Raw genomic sequence first — 24857 nt, 5'->3', positions numbered from 1 at the left:
GTGTCCGACTCTTTGCGACCCCATGAATCGCAGCACGCCAGGCCTCCCTGTCCATCACCAACTCCCGGAGTTCACTCAGACTCACATCCATCGAGTCGGTGATGCCATCCAGCCATGTCATCCTCTGTCGTCCCCTTCTCCTCCTGCCCCCAATCCCTCCCAGCATCAGAGTCTTTTCCAATGAGTCAACTCTTCGCATGAGGTGGCCAAAGTACTGGAGTTTCAGCTTTAGCATCATTCCTTCCAAAGAACACCCAGGGCTAATCTTCAGAATGGACTGGTTGGATCTCCTTGCAGTCCAAGGGACTCTCAAGAGTCTTCTCCAACACCACAGTTCAAAAGCATCAATTCTTCGGCGCTCAGCTTTCTTCACAGTCCAACTCTCACATCCATACATGACCGCTGGAAAAACCATAGCCTTGACTAGACGGACCTTTGTTGGCAAAGTAATGTCTCTGCTTTTGAATATGCTATCTAGGTTGGTCATGATTTTCCTTCCAAGGAGGAAGCGTCTTTTAATTTCATGGCTGCAGTCTCCATCTGCAGTGATTTTGGAGCCCAGAAAAATAAAGTTTGACACTGTTTGCACTGTTTACCCATCTATTGATGACAAATGAATGTATTATAAAGTCATAGAGAAGGGAGGGTCTAGTTTCTTTATTTGAAGGACGTGGTAAAGTACAGTAAGTCTTCACAGAGTAGTCACATGTAAGACTGTAGCAGGCCAGAGAAGGAAGGGGAGGTCAGGCACGGGGGGCAGCGTGGGAAAAGCAGAGATGTGAATGCAGGACCTGGGAATGAGCAGTTCATGAACAGTGTGAAGGATGTGGTTTGAGATTTGTGGAAGGAAAGGTAGACTGATTTGACAGAGGAGGTTATGAGTGATTTAAGAAATTGGAACTCCATCCTGAAAATATTATAACAAGCATTTGATGGGTTTTAATCAGAGGAAGGACATAGTTAGATCTTTATCTTAAAAAGAAATTCTAATGACATACAGAAAAACACATCAATCAGAATAGATGGGATTGGTGGCTTCTCTTTCAAAAGAGACGATTCAAGTCTTGGATAAACCCCAGATTCTGACATGAGTGACCCTATTGTCCTGAAGCATTATAAGTTCATTATAACCCTTTTAGAAAGTACTCTTCTGATATGAATCAAGGGTCTTAATTTCACGTATGGGAATTCATATCAAAGAAACAACATAAAATGCAAGAATGCATTCAGAACAGCTTTCATGATAGTTCAGAGTGCGTAAAATATATTGGTGAAGTTAAATGAATAAGTAAGGAATTGGATAGTGGAAAATAGTGGAAATAATGGAAACCATAATAGAAAAATGGTTAACATACCTTCACTGGCTAGTTATAAATCAAAAGTAATGTTCAGAAAATTATATAAGCACATAGAAAAGTGTTTGATAACTGAAAAAAAGCAGAGTAAAATAGATACTTTATTACTATAGAATGATTACAACTGAGACCTATGTGTAGATAAACAAACTTGAAGGAAATATACTGATCAAATTATAATGGTGGTAAAAGTGAAAATCACTCTGTCATGTCTTTGCGACCCCATGGACTGAAGCCCACCAGGCTTTTCTATCCATGGGATTCTCCAGGCAAGCATGCTGGAGTGGGTTGCCATTCCCTTTTCCAGGGTATCTTCCCAGCTCAGGGATCAAACCCAGGTGTCCTGCAGGCAGATTCTTTCCCATCTGAGCCATTTTATCCTTTTGTTCTCTACTTTTCCAATGTTCTTCAATATACTTAATTTGTTTTCATAACGGAAGAAGGTAGACACTTTGGGACTGTACCTTTTGGACAAGTTTGAGTGACAATAAATAGGAAACAATTAAAAATTGACTTAGTATTCAAGTCAGGGTTTAGACATTGTAGACATTAAATAAATGTCAACTGAATGGAAGCTCTAATCAGTTTTCCGTCCCCTTTGGTTAGAATCTTAGAATCCTATTGCAATGCATTAGAAGTTTTACCATCATCTGAACTTATGTAGGCCCACAGAATGGGGGAGAAACTCTGCTTTTCCAACTTCATACTTGAAGCAGTTGGAGAGAACTCACCTTCCCTGTGCAAAAGTAATCACTCAGTCTCAAATAACATAGAAAAAACTTTGTTTCACACATATAGCGTTTCATAAAGTTATTTTTTCCTCTTGTACAAAGGGAACATTGATTGCTTTCCTGAATACTCATATCATTTTTCTTACCTAGCAGCTCTTGGTCAAGGGTCTGTTCTCTTGGTTTTCAAATTTTTAATGAAAGAGAATCCAGAGGTGTACTTAACCTATTGAATTTTGATGGACTCTGATAATCCAGATACTTTCTAATTAAAGGACTTCAGTGCATTAGTTGAGTAGGTCAGCATACTGTGTGCCGCAGCAAATGTGTTTTGGTTTAAGATTTTTGGGTCCAGAGTCATATTTAGAAGAAACGCTCCCTTTTCTCTGTTACTGTAATAAATTGAATAGCATTTAAAGTTGAGGGAGGGGACAACATGAAGCGATCTTTTGTTGTGTCATGAGAGAAGAGAATGGCAACCCACTCCAGTATTCTTGCTTGGAATATTCCATGGACAGAGGAGCCTGGCGGGCTACAGTCCGTGAGTTCACAGAGTTGGACACAACTGAGTGACTTTCACTTTTTTACATGCCGTAAGAACAGTGACCAAGCCCCCAGCACTCAGACTCAGTCTTGATATTGTCCAGCCAAATGTCTGTGAACAAAAGGGTGTGCAAATTCATGTTTCACTCTTTAGTCACATGGTCTAGGGTTTCACACACAGCAAAATTCTTTAAGCATCTGTGCAAGCAACCATCTCCCTACCATCTCTGGTGGTGGGGAGAAAATGGTTAATTTCGAGGTTACTAGTTATATCATGGGGGGTTTAAATTGTCATTCAAAGCAAACAAGTAGGTGGAAACTTCGGTGATGTGATGTGTTGTAATCAGGGGGGTCTTCCTACCTGAAAATAATTTTCCACCAACTTTTCACAAAATTTAAAGTTCACACTGGAGCCTGGCCCTTTGAGGGCCTCTTTCATGAGTCGTATATATCTTACTGCATTGGCTTATCCATTTCTTAGTGGATGTTTGATTAATTCATCTGATACCAGTAGTAATAGGACCTCCATGAAAATGAAACATAGGTAAGTTCAGTGAACACGTATGGCAAGGGTAAGAAGGGTTCAGGGGCTAGAGCACAGTGCTTGAGGTCCTTCTGAATCAGGGGTCACTTAGATGGATCTAAAGGCCAGGCCAGGGCGTGGGGTGGGGGAGGGGGACATCAAATTCATTTCAGCCAGGATCTGCCAAGCACTTTCTACGTGAAAGTCAATGGAATAAGTATCCACAGAGACCAAAAGAAGGAAAAATACAACGTGGCCTTTTCCCTCAAGGGAGTTAGCATTATAGTGTTTAGGAAAGAATTAAATAATTAAACATTTATGGGATGTTTACTATGTGATAGGTACCGTTCTGAGTGCAATGTCTGTCATTGGACTGATGCTGTGATCAAGCCTATGACATAGGTACAAGGACTGCATTCCTTTAATAGGTTTGGAAACTGAGGCACAAGGGGATTCAAAGCCTTTCAGCTTTTGATCCCAGCATTGATTCCAGAGTCCTTGCTTTTAAGCATTATTCTATACTGCCTCCCAGATAAAAAATTTTTTTTTAATTTCAGGGCCTCTGAGCAAAGGTAAACAAGGAAAAATGTGACAGTATGTATGTAATGCCAAATTTCTTCTACCTTGTTACCTGAAATCTTGTAAAATATGAGATATGCAAAGAATCTTTTTGCTGTTCCAAAGATACTTGACTTGAATACTTGGATACTTGACTTCTGATCCTAAATTTTCTTGGCTTGGGATTAATTGGACCTGAGGGATTTTTTTCTGTTATTGTTCTAAAGCCTTAGCCAAGAAATATTTTCTTTTCAGACTTGCTACCTGAAATGTAGGCAGTCAAGCAGAGTTACTTGGTGGCCTTTGATCCCATTCGAGAGTTCTCAATTGGCAGCTCAGATCCTTAAATGAAATATGATATTAAAATAACACCAAACTGAGGTCCTAGGAGATTGCAGTGTAACGTATACAGTCAGAATAGCCAGGATTTAAGGCAAATAGAATGAGTTTCAGTTGGCTTCATTTGCTCAGTTTGTGCCTTTCCTTTCACTCTTCAGTGATTCCTAACCCACCTCTTCACATAGCAGGAGCACAGCAAAACACAAACTCTCTTAACTCCAGTGTAGAGATTTTTAAACTCTCAGAGTCTGATAAACAGCATCCTTATCACTCCAGGAAAACTCGAGACAAATGCTGCTACTGAATTGGAATTTCTCAAAGTGTAACCTCTGCTCTCACCTTCCCACAGTATTTTATGTTCGCGAATTTTTGCTTCATCTCATTTGGCCTTTCTTAAGGGAGGCCTATCCCAATGACCATGTGTTTACAGATGGGCTGTTTCATCTAGGTCCTATTACTTTATTAAGGGTGGTCTGCAGGTCCTTGTTTTCTGCCTTCTTAGGAGTGACCAGCCTTCAGCAAAGGTAGTAACCACTTCAGCAGTTACACAAACAGTATGTCAACGTACAGATTCTTTTAGCAAGTGTTGATGGGAAGCTTTCTGTGTGCTGAAGCAGAACCTGGCCTAGGGTCTCCTTAAATTCCATACCCTCATCACCTCACTTGCCTCACCTAGTTCTGGCCTTGAGCCCACGCACTGTACAGGACCCCAGGATCACAGAACTGCTAAAGATACAGCCTTTTATCATATCCGGCAGTCTGTTGGAGACACATCAGTCAACCATGGATATTGTTGTTATTATCTCAAACCGTAGATTAAACCATGCTACACATTTTTTTTTTTTTTCATTCTCTGTAGCTGACTAAAGGAGCTCAAAACAAGAAAAGTAATTTGGATATATGATTTCCTTTAAAGTAGCTTACAGATTTTCCTGGAAAAAAAAAAAAAATCAAAATACTTCTCTGTGAAACCCTCGGAATTAACCCAGGGAAAAATATCTTTAATGCTGTCATTGACCAACTGAGTGAAAGAGTGAAACTCTCTTTTTTGTCTTAATGAAAAGATAACAATAATAAATGCAGAGGCAAAACATATGTGGATCATAAGTGGCCTTACCAATTCACTACTTTGAAAGTTTTTTCTTAAAATTAAAATTGTTGTCAGTCAAAGGGAAAGACAGGTATCGTATGCTATCACTTATATGTAGAACCTTTAAAAATGATATAAATGAACTTAATTATGAAACAGAAACAGTCTCACAGACATAGAAAACAAATGTATGCTTACCAAAGGGGAAAGCGGTCAGGAGGGATAAATTAGAAGTTTGGGACTAGCAGACACAAACTACTACATATAAAATAGACAACAAGATCCTGCTGTATAGCACAGGGAAGTATATTCAATATCTTGCAATAAACTGTAAAGGAAAAGAATCTGAAAAAGTGTATATTATATATGTGTGTAACTGAATCACTTTGCTATATACCAGAAACTAACACAACATTGTTAATCAACTGTGCTTCAGTTAAAAAAATATTCGTAGTCAGTCAAATATTTATTTTGGAAAGGGAGAGTTAATTTCCTTTTTGGTTTCTGACTTAACTTTTTAGGATTCACACTGCATAATTCCCTTGTGATGATACTGAGATGGGAGACTAGGAGCTAGAAATCATCTTCTGACTTTTAAGTTCTGCCACTCAACTTCTGAGCAAGCCCGGTGCTTCACCTTACTTACTTTTTCCCTCCTTTCTTGATAAAGTCTGATTTGGATGGTGGGAGAGCCACTCACCCTGTCCACGTGTTTGCTTCTGTCCAACCTACAGTGATCTTGGGTGCATACACTGAGTAGCTAGAACGGGCCATTTAGTCGGAGATATTTATTATATCAGGGCCATGCTGGCCTTCCATTGCGTTACAGACATTCTTCTATTTTCAGTCTGAGCTTCTTAAGATGTAAATCACCAAGAAACAAGTTTCTGTAACATTTTTTAATACTCTGAATTTCTTCTTATTACAGAGCAAAGAGATTGCGTTCCAGCTTCATGAGGATTTGATGAAGGTTCTCAATGAGCTCTATACGGTGAGCGCATAATCTTTCTTTAGGAAAAATCTTTGGTTTAGAATTCTGGTTTGTGCAAACGCTTCTGTTATTAGAACTCATTCCAATTAGAGCGTTGATGAATGCTTGTCTGGTTGCAATGTGGAACCTACTGACATGTGCGCTACGATATTCTTTTTCTGCTGTCTGCCAATTTGAAGAGGCTGTATTCAAGTAAATACATATATGCAGTCAGAACACTTCAAGAAATGGGACTACAGTTGTCCCCAAAGGAATGTTTTTAAATGGTTGGATTATATGTGCTCTGTTTGTTTATTCTACCCCAGAATATGTGGAGGTGGGTAATCTCTTTTTCCTTCTTGGCAATCATTTGCTTTTCTGAATATAAATTTTATTCAAGTTAATGCATATAAGCAGAAGAAATTAAATTATTAAATATTTTTAAAAAATCAATGATTAGTCATATGCCTATGTAAATTTTGTTTTACACTTAGTGATCATATTATCAAATACAAATTTCTTCTGAAGGAACTTGATGAGTTTTTATAAGAGAACAGCATATTGAGAGTTGAGTAATATTAATTTGTTCTGACTAAAGATATTTGTGTTTTCATTACAAAAGATAATTTGAATTTTCCTTTATAGGCAAATTAAACCCGAGACTTACTATTAAAATGTTTCTTGATTTATTATTTTATTTGTTCCTAAAAAGCAAGTGTGTAAAATGCAGTTTTATGTTTTTAAATTGCATTTAATGCTCCATTGATACTTGCTAATTAAAAGAACTTGTAGTTTTATAGTTTAAAAGGAGTGATATTTTTATAAAACTCACATTCCAGTTTTTCTCTGTGTGTGATAAATTTGTTTTTATGCAGCATATTTGCTACACCTGTGCTTTGCATTAAATTTACAGCTTCTAATTGCTGCTGCTTTCTTTAGAAACTTTTAACTTCACATGCAAAAACCATGTTATAAAGTTGTACTCGTATAAATGGGATTTCTTTGGAAGGAATGATGCTAAAGCTGAAACTCCAGGCCACCTCATGTGAAGAGTTGACTCATTGGAAAAGACTCTGATGCTGGGAGGGATTGGGGACAGGAGGAGAAGGGGACGACAGAGGATGAGATGGCTGGATGGCATCACTGACTCGATGAACATGAGTCTGAGTGAATTCCGGGAGTTGGTGATGGACAGGGAAGCCTGGCATGCTGCGATTCATGGGGTCGCAAAGAGTCGGATATGACTGAGCAACTGATCTGATCTGAATGAGTTTGAGTTTTTGATGATAAAAGCCATTTGTTAATTTCGGATAACCAAAGGTATCAAGCATTTCTAGAAATCCTGGACATAGAATTTAAAAGTTAAATGAGCATTGTACCTCTGAGACTTACGAAGAAGAAATTCTGTCTTCTTGTATTGAACTGTTTTCAGATGAGGGCTTTGTGGTACTTTTCTTGTGGTTTCCTTTGCTTGCTCATTGTTTTACCTAAAAATATAAGTCAGTTTCTAAAACTTTAAAAAATTTACTGGTTGTCATGGCATCATAAACAAGAGCCTGTTGTTTATGGTCTGGAACTAGCAGTGCTAGTCAAAGCAAAAGTGGCAAAGATAAGCTTGATTCTTGAATATTAGAAAAGTCAGTAGAGTGTCATGAAAATGTTACCTCAATGGGGATGTGTCTAGAGAAATTTCTCCTGGATTCAGCCTATCAAGTGCAATTAGACATTTAGGAGACTATAGTTAAATTAAGTAAGTTGATATTTCCTCAGACCTGTCATCAGGATCAGTCTGAAAGCCTAAAGGAGCCAGATTCTAGAAAAGGCCACAAGAGTTTCATTTAAATAACCCTGTCAGTCATTTGATCTTTGAATCAGTTGGGGAATCAACGCACAGAAGAGACAGGCAGTGAGGTTTTCATTAGGTAGTCTGTAGATCACTGAGCTCTTGGAAGAAAATTTTACTTTAACCAAACCAGAGAGCATGCACATTCGCAGTCAGAGGTCATGTTCCTTTGGGAAAAACTTATTACACACACACAAACTTTTTACTCTAATAAATGATTGTTTTGTCTCTCTTGTTGTTTAAGTTCAGATAGATACATTCTGTCTTGTTTAAATGAAATCTATCCATTATTCATAATCAGTTTACATTCAGTAAAGAAGAAAAGGTGGGTATTTGAACAGAGGACCAGAGGTTAGGGCAATGTGGTTTAGGTTCTTTATTCAACCACTGACTGGTCACAAATAAATTACCCTCTGAGTTGCATCATGCATAGAATTTTTTTATAATTTTATTGATAGATTGATTTTATAATTGGCTGTGCTGGGTCTTCATTGCTGTGGGCTTCTTTCTAGTTCCTAAGACTGATGTTAAAGCTGAAACTCCAGTATTTTGGCCACCTGATGCAAAGAGCTGACTCATTTGAAAAGACCCTGATGTTGGGAAAGATTGAAGGCAGGAGGAGAAGGGGATGATAAAGGATGAGATGGTTAGATGGCATCACCGACTCAATGGACATGAGTTTGAGTAAACTCTGGGAGTTGATGATGGACAGGGATAAGGCGATGGCACCCCACTCCAGTACTTTTGCATGGAAAATCCCATGGACAGAGGAGCCTGGTAGGCTGCAATCCATGGGGTCGCGAAGAGTCGGACACGACTGAGCAACTTCCCTTTCACTTTTCACTTTCATGCATTGGAGAAGGAAATGGCAACCCACTCCAGTGTTCTTGCCTGGAGAATCCCAGGGACGGGGTAGCCTGGTGGGCTGCCGTTGATGGGGTCGCACAGAGTCAGACACGACTAAAGCGACTTAGCAGCAGTAGCAGCAGGGAGGCCTGGTGTGCTGCGGTTCATGGGGTTGCAAAGAGTTGAACATGACTGAGCAACTGAACTGAACTGAACTGAAGAGTAGAGGCTACTCTCTAGTTGCAGCGTGAAGACTTCCCGTTGCAGTGACTTCCCTTGTTGCAGAGCATGGACTTCAGGGCGCTCAGGCTTCAGTAGTTGTGGCTCCTGGGCTTTAAAGCACAGGCTCAATAGTTACGGTGCACAGGCTTAGTTGCTCCTCGATATGTGGATTCTTCCTGGACCAGGGATCGAACCTGTGTCTCCTGCACTGGCAGGCAGATTTTTTACCACTGAGCCACCAGCAAAGCCACACACATAGAATCTTGTACAACTGATGATGTAATAATGATTGTTTAAGTAATTTGTGTAAAATATGTAGCTTCAGGAAACTGAGAATGCTATTAATTGCCTTTTCAAACAAATTCCCTCCTCCCTTTCTCTTTTTTTTAAATTTTATTTTATTTTTAAACTTTACAGTATTGTTTTAGTTTCCTCCCTTTCTCTTAACCCTTGATACTCCTTAGGAGTTGAAGGTGAACTCCTTTTTTGAGGTGCATTAGCTGCCTTAACGGAAAAGGCGATGGCACCCCACTCCAGTACTCTTGCCTGGAAAATCCCATGGACGGAGGAGCCTGGTAGGCTGCAGTCCATGAGGTCGCCAGGAGTCGGGGACGACTGAGTTGATGATGGACAGGGATAAGGCGATGGCACCCCACTCCAGTACTCTCACATGGAAAATCCCATGGACAGAGGAGCCTGGTAGGCTGCAGTCCATGGGGTCGCTAAGAGTCGGACACGACTGAGCAACTTCCCTTTCACTTTTCACTTTCATGCATTGGAGAAGGAAATGGCAACCCACTCCAGTGTTCTTGCCTGGAGAATCCCAGGGACGGGGGAGCCTGGTGGGCTGCCGTCTATGGGGTTGCAAAGAGTCAGACATGACTGAAGCGACTTAGCAGCAGCACCAGCAGCTGCCTTAAACTAGTGGGCTGCTTTATATTACAACACAGTCAGCCTTAGCAGTGGGTAGTAACCTTATGTGTGGGCTTCCCTGCCCAAAAGTAATTCTCAAATAGGTCTGTTAATAATTCTATCAGAAACCTTTGTCTTAAATAAGATACGAATGCCCAAGACAAATAGAAAAAAACACCATATGATCATTTTACATTTTAATTGAATTGGGTTTTATCAGATCCTTTGAGAACAGATTATATCCATCTGGCATGAAGACCTGGACCTCTGAGCAGGAGAGAGAAGATGGTGGCATCCAAGTGCTATCTGGAAGGAGAGGAAAGGCCGTGAAGAAATGACCCCTTTTCTATAATTTTGCCTCAACCTGGCCTTTGTTTATAGAAATGGGACCTCAAAATGGTTTTGAGCCAGCCACAGTAGTTAGAATTAGTTGGACCTTTAACAGGTACTCTATCATGCCAGGGAATAATGATATAAATAAGACAGACATCTATTATCTCTGTCACATAGAAGAATTTCAGAGATTGGCAGCCCAGGACTGGTATGTAGGTTACATATAGCCATAGAAGAATCAGGCTACTCCTAATACACTGTTCAGAGAAACCTATCTGTATCTTTGTCCTTATATTTCAAGGTAGTTGCTAAAGCTGCAGCTGTTACATCTGCATTTCTGAAACGGAGAGAGAAGACTCCAATAGGAAGGAGATAGGAAAGAAGGGCAGGCCCTCTGTCTCTTACGAAGACTTAATGAAGGTTCCATATCACACTTTCACCTACATCTCATTGGCCAGAACTTTCAGTTTCAGTTTCGGTTCAGTCGCTCAGTTGTGTCTGACTCTTTGCGACTCCATGGACTACAGCACGCCAGGCCTCCCTGTCCATCACCAACTCCCAGAGTGTACTCAAACTCATGTCCATTGAGTCAGTGATGCCATCCAGCCATCTCATCCTCTGTCGTCCCCTTCTGCTCCTGCTTTCAGTCTTTCCCAGCATCAGGGTCTTTTCAAATGAGTCAGCTCTTCACATCAGGTGGCCAAAGTACTGGAGTTTCAGCTTTAGCATCATTCCTTCCAAAGAAATCCCAGGGCTGATCTCCTTCAGAATGGACTGGTTGGATCTCCTTGCAGTCCAAGGGACTCTCAAGAGTCTTCTCCAACACCACAGTTCAAAAGCATCAATTCTTCGGTGCTCAGCTTTCTTTATAGTCCAACTCTCACATCCATACATGACCACAGGAAAAACCATAGCCTTGACTAGATGGACCTTTGTTGGCAAAGTAATGTCTCTGCTTTTCAATATGCTGTCTGGGTTGGTCATAACTTTCCTTCTACGGAGTATCTTTTAATTTCATGGCTGCAGTCACCATCTGCAGTGATTTTGGAGCCCCAAAAAATAAAGTCAGCCACTGTTTCCACTGTTTCCTCATCTATTTCCCATGAAGTGATGGGACCAGATGCCATGATCTTAGTTTCTGAATGTTGAGCTTTCAGCCAACTTTTTCACTCTCCTCTTTCACTTTCATCAAGAGGCTCTTTATCTTCACTTTCTGCCATAAGGGTGGTGTCATCTGCATGTCTGAGGTGATTGATATTTCTCCCAGCAGTCTTGATTCCAGCTTGTGCTTCATCCAGCCCAGCGTTTCTCATAATGTACTCTGCACATATGTTAAATAAGCAGGGTGACAATATACAGCCTTGACATACTCCTTCTCCTATTTGGAACCAGTCTGTTGTTCTATGTCCAGTTCTAACCGTTGCATCTTGACTTGCATACAGATTTCTCCAGAGGCAGATCAGGTGGTCTGGTGTTCCCATCTCTTGAAGAATTTTCCGCAGTTTGTTGTGATCACACAGTTAAAGGGTTTGACATACTCAATAAAGCAGAAGTAGATGTTTTTCTGAAACTCTTGCTTTTTCGATGATCCAACGGATGTTGGCAATTTGATTTCTGGTTCCTCTACCTTTTCTAAATCCAGCTTGAACATCTGGAAGTTCACGGTTCACATACTGTTGAAGCCTGCCTTGGAGAATTTTGAACATTACTTTGCTAGCGTGTGAGATGAGTGCAGTTGTGTGGTAGTTTGAGCATTCTTTGGCATTGCCTTTCTTTAGGATTGGAGTCAAACCTGACCTTTTCCAGTCCTGTGGCCACTGCTGAGTTTTCCAGATTTGCTGGCATATTGAATACAGCACTTTCACAGCATCATCTTTTAGGATGTTAAATAGCTCAACTGGAATTCCATCACCTCCACTAGCTTTGTTCATAGTGATGCTTTCTGAGGCCCACTTGATGTTACATTCCAGGATGTCTGGCTCTAGTTGAGTGATCACACCATCATGCTTATCTGGGTCATGAAATTCTCTTTTGTATAGTTTTTCTGTGTATTCTTGCCACCTCTTCTTAATATCTTCTGCTTCTGTTAGGTCCTTACCATTTCTGCCTTTTATTGAGCCCATCTTTGCATGAAAAGATCCCTTGGAATCTCGAATTTTTTTGAAGAGATCTGTAATCTTTCCCATTCTATTGTTTCCCTCTATTTCTTTGCATTGATCAGTGAGGAAACTCTAGAAAGACACTTTCACCAGGCTGCAGGGAAGTCTCCGCATTATAGGCTGACTTGTTGGCAGCCAGTTAAAATTTAGGGATTTTGTCAATTTGAGAGAGAAGAGGAGATATTTTTAGGTTACTAGTCATGCCTTTCAAAGTAGCTAACATTTACTGTATGCTTATATTATATGGTTAGTTGTTGTGCTAAGCACACTACTTGCATTTTTTTAGGTAATCCTCGTAGTGTCTCTATGATGCAGTTACTGTCATTATCTCCTTTTCACAGATGAGGAAACTAAGGCTCAGAGAGGCTTGCCAAGGTTGCACAATAAATAGTAGAGTGGGAGCTCAAGTTCAGCTCTGGTGCCAGAGCCTCTGCAGGTGTGTCATTTTGTCTCTGTTGGCCATCATCTGGGGAAGCCATTCTCTAACATCTCTAAATGTTAATGGCTGCCTAACAACACAAAAGCCTCTTGATGAAAGTGAAAGAGGAGAGTGAAAAATGTGGCTTAAAGCTCAACATTCAGAAAACTAAGATCATGGCATCTGGTCCCATCACTTCATGGGAAATAGATGGGGAAACAGTGGAAACACTGTCAGACTTTATTTTTCTGGGCTCCAAAATCACTGCAGATGGTGACTGCAGCCATGAAATTAAAAGACACTTACTCCTTGGAAGGAAAGTTATGACCAACCAGATAGCATATTGAAAACCAGAGACATTACTTTGCCAACAAAGGTCCGTCTGGTCAAGGCTATGGTTTTTCCTGTGGTCATGTATGGATGTAAGAGTTGGACTGTGAAGAAGGCTGAGCGCCGAAGAATTGATGCTTTTGAACTGTGGTGTTGGAGAAGACTCTTGAGAGTCCCTTGGACTGCAAGGAGATCCAACCAGTCCATTCTGAAGGAGATCAGCCCTGGGATTTCTTTGGAAGGAATGATGCTAAAGCTGAAACTCCAGTACTTTGGCCACCTCATGCGAAGAGTTGACTCATTGGGAAAGACTCTGATGCTGGGAGGGATTAGAGGCAGGAGGAGAAGGACATGGCTGGATGGCATCACTGACTCAATGGACGTGAGTCTCAGTGAACTCCGGGAGTTGGTGTTGGACAGGGAGGCCTGGCGTGCTGCAATTCACGGGGTCACAAAGAGTCGGACACGACTGAGCAACTGAACTGAACTGAACTGAATAGAACAACACAAAGCACTTAAGTCATTTATCACCTTTATATTTTTTAAAGTCAATGACACTAGTCGTAAAGAACCTGCCTGCCAATGCAGGAGATGATCGCAGACCGTGCGATCATCCCAGAGAAGGCCATGGCAACCCGCTCCAGTATTCTCACCTGGAGAATCCCCATGGACGTAAGAGCCTGTCCATTTACACATGGACTTTCCTGGTTACAGTCCATAAGGCTATAGTCCATAAGGTCAGAAAGAGTCAGACATGATTGAAGGTCTTAGCACAGCACAGGCATTAATGTTGCTTTAATAAAAACATAAGTGAAAAATTGAACATGTGCCTCAATAACAACCTGTACTTCTTAGAAATGTTAACTTGTGATCAAACAGAAAGAAAAAGAAAAAACAGAAACAACGAATAAACTAAAAAATTAAAATTTAAAAAAAAAGGTCTAACAGATGGGACTCATTCAGCTAAAAAATGAGTGAATCAGTATCCTCAGATTCCCTTTCTAATTTACCAGCTAACTTACTTTTGGGCTTAACATGTGAAAGAGAACTCAAGTGGGGTTAAGAAGCAAGGACAGTGCTCTGCTTTAAGGAAACAAAATGGACTGGACTGGCAGTGAACTTGTACTTGAATCTCAGCTCAGTTAACTGATCTGAACATCTGTATTAGTCTAGAAGAAACAGAACCAATAGGAGATGATATATATTTATATGAGAGAGGAATTGATTCATGCAGTGTGGAGGCAAGAAGTCCCAAAATCAGCAGGCAGCAACCTGGAGAGACAGGATATAGTTCCAGTTCGAGTCCAAAGGCCTGAGAACCAGGAGAGCTGATGGTGTAAGTTCCAGCCCAAGTTCAGATCCAAAGCAGGAGCAGATCATGTCTCACCTCGAAGACAGGCAGAGGGCAAATTCTCTCTTATTCAGTCTGTTCAGGCCCTCATTGGATTGGATGAGGCTCACCCACACTATTAGGAAAGCTAGTTTATTTATTCCACAGTTTTTTAATGCCTCCTACCGAACCAGCTAATTGTAGATGTACTGAAGACATGTTGTTGTTCAGTCACTAAGTTGTGCCCAACTCTGCAATCCCATGGACTGGAGCATGTCAGGCTCCCCTGTCCTTCACTTTCTCCTGGAGTTTGCTCAAATTCATGTCTGTTGAGTCAGTGATGCTATCTAACCATCTCATCCTCTGGCAATATGGATGTAAATAAAAACAGACCATGTTTCTTCCTCGCAAGGTATTTATATTCTAGGAAGGAGAAGCAGACAATAAACAAATATATAGTATGGCATGTGTAACTGCTAGGAGAAAAAAATAAAGCTGCGTTAATACAGATGAAGCATCGAGAACAGTGCGTGGCAAATGGCAGATGCCTAATGAATGTACATAGTTAGCGTCATCCTCAGCATCAGTATCACCCTCCCCATCATTGGTGACATGAGGATGGCAACAGCTTCTTGTCTGCCTCTGAGTAAAGGTGGAGAGCAATGGTAATGTTTAACAGTAATTATAGATGGCATAGGAGAAGGCAGTGGCACCCCACTCCAGTATTCTTGCCTGGAAAATCCCATGGACGGAGGAGCCTGGTGGGCTGCAGTCCATGGGGTCGCTAAGAGTCGGACACAGCTGAGCAACTTTCCTTTCACTTTTCACTTTCATGCATTGGAGAAGGAAATGGCAACCCACTCCAGTGTTCTTGCCTGGAGAATCCCAGGGATGGGGGAGCCTGGTGGGCAGCCATCTATGGGATCGCACAGAGTCGGACACGACTGAAGCGACTTAGCAGCAGCAGCAGCAGCACAAATGGCATAGCTATGTATTTACACATGGACTTTCCTGGTGACTCGGTGGTAAAGAAACTGTCTGCCAGTACAGGAGACATGGGTTTGATCCTTGGGTTGGGAAGATTCCCTGGAGAAGGAAATGTCAGCCCACTCAATATTCTTGCCTGGGAAATCCCATGGACCAAGGAGCCTGGCATGCTACATGGGGGTCATAAAAGAGTAGGACACACCTTAGTGACTAAACAACTATATATATATATATATATATATATATATATACACACACACACACACACACATACATATAATTTTTCTTTATAAAGAGTATGTATTTTGTACATAAAGAAAAAGGAAGGTAACTTCTATAAGAAAACCAAATCAATAGTAAATATGAACAGGACTATGACTGGGTTAATGGAGAAGTGAAGAGGCAAAAACAGAAAAATGGTGACACAAAAGCTTAAAAGGAATATTCAAAACAAAATATTTTTTACTGCAACAGTGTGGTAAAGGGCTTGTCATAAAACGGTGATTTGAAGTGTTACACGTGTCCCCTCATAAAAAAATCTCAAAAGGTTATAGTATATTTTAGGAGAAAAACAATCATTTGTCCTGTGTTAATATTTCTTTATTTTGTGTAGGTTTTGCAGCATTATACTCAGTGTTTTTAAAAAACACAAGGAACTTACTGTCTTCAGTAAGCAAATTCTAATGGAGATTAACACAGATGTCATGATAAATCCATAAGAAATTGTTAATTATGTATATTGATGCTCACTCTCTCCATACATCAGTGACACACATAGCCAGACTCAAGACATGGCTCAAGAGCCATCCTCAAGTTCCATTAAATTAAGAGGAAAGAACTGAGAAAATGAAGATTTATCCAACTCTTACTATAAAGCACATGCAGGATCCCATTCATTTCTCACAGCAGTCCAGTGATCCAGATATTTGGGATCCCAAGGTTACTAATGGGAACCTGGGCTCCACATAATTAGCTCAGGTTCACATGGCAAATGAATGCTCCAAAACTTCAGCCCAGTTCTGTCCCCAAGGTCCATTAATTCCCCACTGGACAGCTGCCTTAGGGAAGGATGGGCAGGGCAGGTGGAGAGAGAAAGGGTGGAACCTGATCTCATAGGTAAAACTCAGAGCTGGAACTCTTACACTGTACACTCTGATTGCCACTTGTAAAAACTTGATTTGTGTGTGTGCTCAGTCGTGTCTGACTCTTTGAGGCCCTGTGGACTGTAGCTTGCCAGGCTTCTCTGTCCATGGGTTTTTTCAGGCAAGAATACTGGAGTGGGTTGCTACTTCCTTCTCCAGGGGATCTTTCCAACCCAGGGATTGAAGGCATGCCTCTTTTATGTCTACTGCATTGGTAGGTGAATTCTTTATCACTGAGCCCCTTGGGAAGCCCTTAAAAACTTGATATGTGTTAGTGTCTGACTCTTTGACACTCTGTGGACTGTGACCTGCCAGGCTCCTTTGTCCATGGAATCCTCCAGGCAAGAATACTGAAATGGGTCGCCATACCCTCTCCCAGGTTGTCTTTCCAACCCAAGGATTGAATGGGTTTCCTGCACTGCAGACAGATTCTTTACCAACTGAGCCACCAGTAGAGCTTTGCAAATTGTTGATGCCAGTTACAAAAGTGGCAAACCCAAACTGCTTTGCACCGCCAGCTTTAGTATTATCATGTGTTCATTTGGGGGGTGGGGGCCTTTTTACAACATAGCTTTTCCTATAGCTTCAGTGTTGTATGTGTCAACGCTACCTGTTCAGCTGTGTGTTCACACACAGGGATTGGTGCTAAGTAGCTGTTACTGGATAGTCCACACACCTTTGTTTTCTTCTTTTGGAGCCCTAACTCTCATTTGCCTGACAAATGTAAATAGAGGATAGAAGCTGTCCCAGTACAAACACAAGTATGCTGAACCTCTTGTACTGGAGTTATTTGGAAAATAAGATCCCTGAATGTACACAGATATTCTTTCTGGCTTTTACACATCTTTGTTGTTCAAGCGCTCAGTCATGTCTGATCGTTGCGACCCATGGACTGTAGCATGCCAGGCTTCCCTGTCCATCACCAACTCCCAGGGTTTGCTCAAATTCCTCTCCATTGAGTTGGTGATGATGTCTAACCATCTCATCCTCTGGCGCGCTTCTCATCCTGCCCTTCAATCTTTCCTAGCATCAAGGTCTTTTCCAATGAGTTGGCTCTTCACATCAGATCTTTGAACCACCTTAAAATGTTAAAATAAGAAACTAATTATTTTTTAGAGGAGATGCAAAGGAAGACACTGTTTATTATTTCAAGCCCTTCCTTGAAAACTCCGCCTCAAGGAACTGCAGGCTCCCTGAGCCGCCCTTGAACCAGGAGTTAATGCATTCTTCTAGAGTGAAGAAATGTGCCCCAGGCAAGGTTGAAAAGTCATTTCGAAAGAGATCCTTGGGAAGATTTTTCTCTGTGCCTCAAAGAGGGTTTTTTTTTGGCTAAGTATTTATTTTTGCTCAAGGGCATTTAAAGTATTTGAAATATATATTTCTGCAGTGAAAATGAAAATTCATTCCTTTGAGAGGGACTACAAAGAGGTCTGGGTCTCAGCACAAAACACAGAAGAAAGAAGAATACGGTGTAAAGGACATACATGCACGAGGTTCCCCCAGATGAGACTCTCTCTGGAATACCGCAGTCTCCGTGATGCCACCTGGAAAACTTTTTTTTAGAAGCAGTCTATTTCGAGATCTTGGGCTGACAAAGTGTTTCCATATATCTTTTCCCTGGCTTTATTACTAGACACTTAGATGGAAAGAAAGAGAGGTGTTGGGATCACATGACTCCCTGCCAACTTCCGAATTCTAATCTTGGCCATGACACAGACGGGCTTTAGAGACCAGGTTCAGTAGTTGAACTTGTATTTATTTTCCTGCCAACTCAATTGCACTTAGTAAAACTTCCATTGGAAGACTCTCTAAGGATACCTGTCTTTTTTTATTTTTTTAAAAAATGTTAGTGAAATATTGTTGATTTATGTGTTAGTTTCAGGTATACAACAGAGAGATTCAGAGATATACATATATTTATATACTTTTTTTTTACAGTCTTCCATTATAGATTGTTACAAGATACTGAATATAGTTCCCTGTGCTGTACAATGGGATCCCTGTTGGTTATCTGTTAGTAATGTATATATGTCCATCGAAACTCCTAATTTGTCCCTGCCCCGCCCCACCCCAGACATCTGTTTGATAAGAACTTTATATGTAAATATATTTTAGGATACCCTGCTAATTCCTGAGGTGAAATGCTAGCTACTTCTGCTTGGAATTATTTTCTCTCTGAGATTTGAGATTAGTTATGGTTGGTTGTTATGAACTACAAATAAAACTGTCTTTTTAAAAAAGTGAGCAATATGAACCAGAAACAGTTATTCAGCTTAGAAATGGAAAAGAAAGTGTTAGAAAGTATAGTTTAGTAAAAACAAAACATTCCTAAAGAATGTTTCTTATCAAGAATCTTTGTCAAAGAGTACTTTATCCCAACTATTACATCCTGAAATATAGTAGTATGACTTTTAATGATTAGAATGCTTTCATAACAGACATCTTAATCAGAATGTTTCATTTTTTGGGGGTAATTAAGGTACTTAGCTTTATCATTTTTCATCAAAACAAAATATATAATACTTGCATGTAGAGTAAATCATAGATATTTTCCTTAGATTTATTGTCTCAAAATGGACTAGAAATATTGGCCAGTAGAAATGTAAAAGCCATGTGAAAGGAGTGAAGATCTAAATCTGTTGAACTGAGTGAACCGTTTCAGTGTATCTTAACTCACATGATTATCTGATAGAATTTTAGCACTGAATGGGCCTTTAGAAATGATCAAATTAACCCCATTTAGGGAGAACTTCACAGAGAGTCAAATTAAGTAATTTGAGTCCCAGGTTGGAACTATAACCCCGGTTTTATTCTAATTCAAATTAGCAGTTAGGTCCTACTGTGAATGCGCTGCTGTGGTGGGAGCTTTACCAGTCCAAGAGGTCTGAAGTCTAGCGAATTAAAGCTATGCAATGACTAAATAGTAACAGCTAATCTTTGTCAGGTAATATTTTGAGGAGTTTATATAATCAGCCTCTTAAATCCTATGGAGTAGTGAGGCACAGAAGGGTTAAGTATACTTTGCCCAAGGTCACACAGCTAAGAAGTCTCGGACCAAGCTGAGTCAAAAGGCTCAGCTCCCACACTGTACTCCCATTTTAATGGTGATTGTTAACTTAAGGCAGACCATTGCATACCAACGGAAAGGTTCAGGCAGAGGGCTTTGGAGACCCAAAGAGAAAGCTCTACACCAAGGATTAAGAAAAATTCAAAGAGGAGAGGGTCTGGAAATGGACAGGATTCTAGTAGGAGGAGAGATGGAGAAAAGTTGGGGAAGGTTTTTAAGGCAAAAGGAGTGATGTGAACCAACGCATACAGTTAGGACAAACACGCGGCATATTCGTAGAATTTCCTTCTGGAGCCACAGGTAGAGAGAAAGGGAAAACGTCAGAAGTTGGAAGATTTCAGGAGAGTACCAAAGGAGTTTGTAAGAACATAGTAGTGGTAGTGTAATGGCTAAGCCATGTCTGACTCTTGCGACCCCATGGACTGCAGCCTGCCAGGCTCCTCTGTCCATGGGATTCTCCAGGCAAGAATACTGGAGTGGGTTGCATTTCCTTCTCCAGGGGATCTTCCCGACCAAGGGATCGAAACCAGGTCTCCTGCATAGCAGGCAGAGTCTATATCCAGGGAGCTACGAGGGAAGCCCTATAAAGAACATGGGCACCAATAACATGGTTAGACATCTGGTCAAAAGCAATTTGAAAACCCAGAAAGCTTTCTTACATAGATTAACAAAGATCTCTCACCTTTCTTCTCTTTTTCTCTCCTCTTTTTAATAAATGGAGTGAGAAGTATTAGATTTGAGAAACAGATTTATGTGTCAAATTCGAAACCATTTTTCATTAAAAGAAAAGGACTCTAAATCATTCTTTCCATTTTAGCTGATGCCACAATTCCAAAGGTTTCAAGGTTTTTATGATTTTAAAATTCCAAGTGTCTTGTGTCCTCAGCTTAAATATTTCATATACTAAAGTTTATAACTTAAATGTCTAATACACACATATAATGTTGAAGACATGTGAAGCATTTCCCTGAAAAGAATTAATTATTTAAAATTGCAGGTGACTTTGAAATTCTAGGAAATGAGTTCGCCTTTCATTATACATGTACTTTCCCCCTCAACGTTGCCAACTGTTCAAAACCCTCCCTTTGTTGCTTCCTGCTGCCACTGTGCTCACTGTGGCCCTAGTTAATATGTATTCCAAGTGCCAATTCAAGGGCATTATTTTTTTCAGTAGCTTAAACTTGTATTTCAGGGCCTCTGAAGACTTTGTATGAAAACCCTTTACGAAACAAGGACTTTTTGAACGACCTTCTCTATCTCTGACTTTCTCTGTTGACTTGTTGGGCAAGGATTAAGTCTCTTTGCAGCTCAGTTTCTTTGATCCATAGAACAAAGACCATCCCTCTGCTCTCAGCCTTCAGGTGTGTGAGGGTAAGCAGGTGAGCGCTGATTCTAAGCACTGGCTGAGCCTATTGTGGGCTTCAAAGATATGATAGAAGGGGGATATTTTTATTCATTTCTGTAGCAGCCATTTAACACTGTGTCAGTGTCAGCTGCAAGTGTTTGGCGTGTATTAATTCTTTTTATCTCAACAATCTTAGAGGCATGATTCTTGTTCCCAATAACCAGTGAGAGAACTGTGGGACAAGACAAAACAAGGATCTGCACCCAGGCAGTCTGATTCCTGAATTTAACCATTAGAGGTGTTGAGGAATGGAATGGTTTAAGACAGTACTCTCCTCCTTTGGAGGCTGGCTACCCAGCCTGTGTGTGGAGTGGGTTTATGATTTCCAAGTTCTAGAGTTTATGGAATACAATATTCAGTATTGGTCCCAAATCTTAGAATCTGTTCCCTGTCTCTTTAAGTCAGTAGAATGGAAAGTACTAAAAGCACAGTCACCTCAGCTCTAAAATTGTTAGAGGATCATCTCTATTACATCCAGGTGATACACACTGAGTAGCTGGGAGAGGCCTTTCAACAAATTTATAGGTCCCAGAGCATATTGATGACAAACAGCCCTGTCATCAATGAGCTAGACTAGGGAGATATTTCCATATATGGTATTGGGTGCTGGGCTAGAGATAGGTCTCCACAGCTTTGTGTAAGCACAGAGCCACTCCAAGGGCTTCCTGGAGAAGATGACACCTAATTTTAGTGACAAAAGGAAGGGTGGGAAGGGCCTTCCAGAAAAGAAATTTGTGGGACTTCCCTGGTGGTCCATTGGACTTAACCATGAGGACATTAAGTCCTTAACCATAAGGACTTAACCGTGGTTAAGACTCCATGGTTCCATTGAAAGGGGCTCAGGTTTGATCCCTAGTCAGGGAACTAAGATCCCCCCATGCCATGCAGTGTAGTCAAAAAATGAAGAACATCCCCAACAAAAAACAAACAAAAAGCAATTTACATATAAGCAAAAGCACAGATACATGAAACCACATTGCCTATGCAGTGAACTCCATCCACTTAAATATTACCCAAATATTAGCAAATCATTGATGTCAGAATAAAAAGAGTATTAATCTGGACTTTCTTCAGCTCTGTCCTTACCACTCTGTCTTTACCCTACTACAAATGAAGTGCTTGAAAGATGAGACAGGAAAATATACTGCAAAATTAGAGGTTCCTAGATAAAATCACATTTATTTTATGTTAACAATCTCTGATCATTGTGAAGTGGGCAGATCTTATACCAAATTGTTCATTGCTCTCATGAAGAATTATCCTTTTGAACCTAGTATAAATCAATAGAGAATAAAATATGATTGGATTTCTAATAATAGAATGTGAAGAAATCAAATAGAACAGTGCCTGTTTGTGGTACATCGTATGGGACTCAAGAAATTTTTGCTGAATGTGAGTGTTCTTCAAGGGCTCATTTGAGCTATACAAAACTAATAACCCCTGCTTATGACTCAAAGACTTGAATTAGAAGCTGCCTCTAGTGACTCCTGGAAACAGAAATAGCCCAGGTTAAGATTAATAAATATAGGTTGCTCTTCTTACAAACAGAAACATATTCTTGCTAAGAAGGCAGAAAACAGTCTATCCTCTTTAGGATAAGTGAGTCTTTTTCATAAATATTTTTATTAAAGTAACAAAATCTGGTGAAACTAATTGTAATTTATATTGCCATGTAAAAAATATTGTTAAATTTAGCACTTTGAAAAAGAAGACTAACACCCTGCTTTAACTAAATTATAACAGTCAAAGATAAAAGCACATAGCAAATCTGTGTATCAACCCTGTACCTACCAGATAATTCAGAAATTATTTCTCCTTAATGAGCACTTGATGATTGATCACTAATCAGTTTGAGAGCTAATTAAAGTTACTAGAGTAATGGATACCCCGGTTTAAGATTCATCAATACAATAGTACATTAGACTATACAGGCATTGTTCATTTCTAGACATTTTCTGTGCAGCAAAGCAGATGAGTTATGACCTCAGAGCCCATGGAGAATTCTAGGAGGAATCTTACATCCTTGGCATATCATGGTGCACTATTTTGCTGCCTCAGTCAACAGAAGCAAGAGATAATTAGTATAATTTGTTGTTATACTAGTTTCTCCTTTTGATTAAAATTTATTTTCCATCTACCTATGGCAACCTCTTTAGCAATTGAGAAGTATATTTGAGATATATGTATTTCCCCAAATAATAAATTCTAATGGTGTTGTTTAGTTGTAAGATAAATAAATGAAATCATGAACTCATAGAATTTTAGAGCTGGAAAAGGCCTGAGCGATCCAAGGACATGATTTATAGGTGAGAATGCTGTGGGCCAGCAGGGTTAGAAGGAGCCTTGCTGCAAGGTCACAGTCAGGACACATCAGACCAAGGGTACACACCCTTGGATATGTAGCATATGAAGTTCCTTCCACTAACACTGGCTCTTGGAAGGCTCTTGTAGAAGATGGAAAGGGAACAGTAAATCTTCAACGGAAAGTAAAACATGAATAACAGTCTGGATCCTCTTTTTTTATAGACTATTAGATGCAACAGACTGGTTCCAAATAGGAAAAGGAGTTCGTCAAGACTGTATATTGTCACCCTGTTTATTTAACTTATATGCAGAGTATATCATGAGAAACGCTGGACTGGAAGAAACACAAACTGGAATCAAGATTGCCGGGAGAAATATCAATCACCTCAGATATGCAGATGACACCACCCTTATGGCAGAAAGTGAAGAGGAACTCAAAAGCCTCTTGATGAAAGTGAAAGTAAGAGTGAAAAAGTGGGCTTAAAGCTCAACATTCAGAAAACGAAGATCATGGCATCCGGTCCCATCACTTCATGGCAAATAGATGGGGAAACAGTGGAAACAGTGTCAGACTTTATTTTTCTGGGCTCTAAAATCACTGCAGATGGTGACTGCAGCCATGAAATTAAAAGACGCTTACTCCTTGGAAGGAAAGTTATGACCAACCTAGATAGCATATTCAAAAGCAGAGACATTACTTTGCCAACAAAGGTCCATCTAGTCAAGGCTATGGTTTTTCCTGTGGTCATGTATGGATGTGAGAGTTGGACTGTGAAGAAGGCTGACTGCCGAAGAATTGATGCTTTTGAAGTGTGGTGTTGGAGAAGACTCTTGAGAGTCCCTTGGACTGCAAGGAGATCCAACCAGTCCATTCTGAAGGAGATCAGCCCTGGGATTTCTTTGGAAGGAATGATGCTAAAGCTGCAACTCCAGTACTTTGGCCACCTCATGCGAAGAGTTGACTCATTGGAAAAGACTCTGATGCCGGGAGGGATTGGGGGCAAGAGGAGAAGGGGACGACAGCGGGTGAGATGGCTGGATGGCATCACTGACCCGATGGACATCTCAGTGAACTCCGGGAGTTGGTGATGGACAGGGAGGCCTGGCGTGCTGCAATTCATGGGGTCGCAAAGAGTCAGACATGACTGAGCGACTGATCTGACCTGATCTGATCTGATTAGATGCCATCCCATGTTACTTCCTCTGAGCATTGTCAAATAGTCTCCTTTTCAGGGGATATATTCAAATTCTCACAGAAAAAAGCCTTCTAGTTCAACAATCAGTTTTCTTTCTGTGATAAGCCTTTAGTTTGTACTTCTCTCATTTCACACTTTTCAAAGTATTTGAGGGTCATAGTTTAATTTGATTGGCCCCTTAATTTTGATCCTGTCCGGAGGCCTCATATTGTCCTCTCTACTAGCTGAAGGTCATACTGAGGGTCAGAAAGATTGAG

At 40.5% G+C, this 24857-nt stretch overlaps 1 protein-coding gene across 8 annotated transcripts in view; it reads left to right on the top strand.

Moving 5' to 3' along the window:
* Positions 1-24857, top strand: part of SRGAP1 (SLIT-ROBO Rho GTPase activating protein 1) — a 310916-nt gene that overhangs the window by 179874 nt on the left and 106185 nt on the right. For all 8 annotated transcript variants that reach the window (XM_086400213.1, XM_086400212.1, XM_086400214.1 and 5 more), the window contains one exon: positions 6065-6127. In XM_086400213.1, the coding sequence (XP_086256339.1) occupies positions 6065-6127 (63 nt within the window). The remainder of the gene's footprint in view (positions 1-6064; positions 6128-24857) is intronic.

The sequence above is a fragment of the Bos grunniens genome, chromosome 5 (genome assembly GCF_055505025.1).
Source record: "Bos grunniens cultivar Pamir isolate PY7600 chromosome 5, Bosgru_T2T1.0, whole genome shotgun sequence".
Classification (NCBI taxonomy): Eukaryota; Metazoa; Chordata; class Mammalia; order Artiodactyla; family Bovidae; genus Bos; species Bos grunniens.
This window is presented reverse-complemented; position numbering and strand designations above follow the sequence as displayed.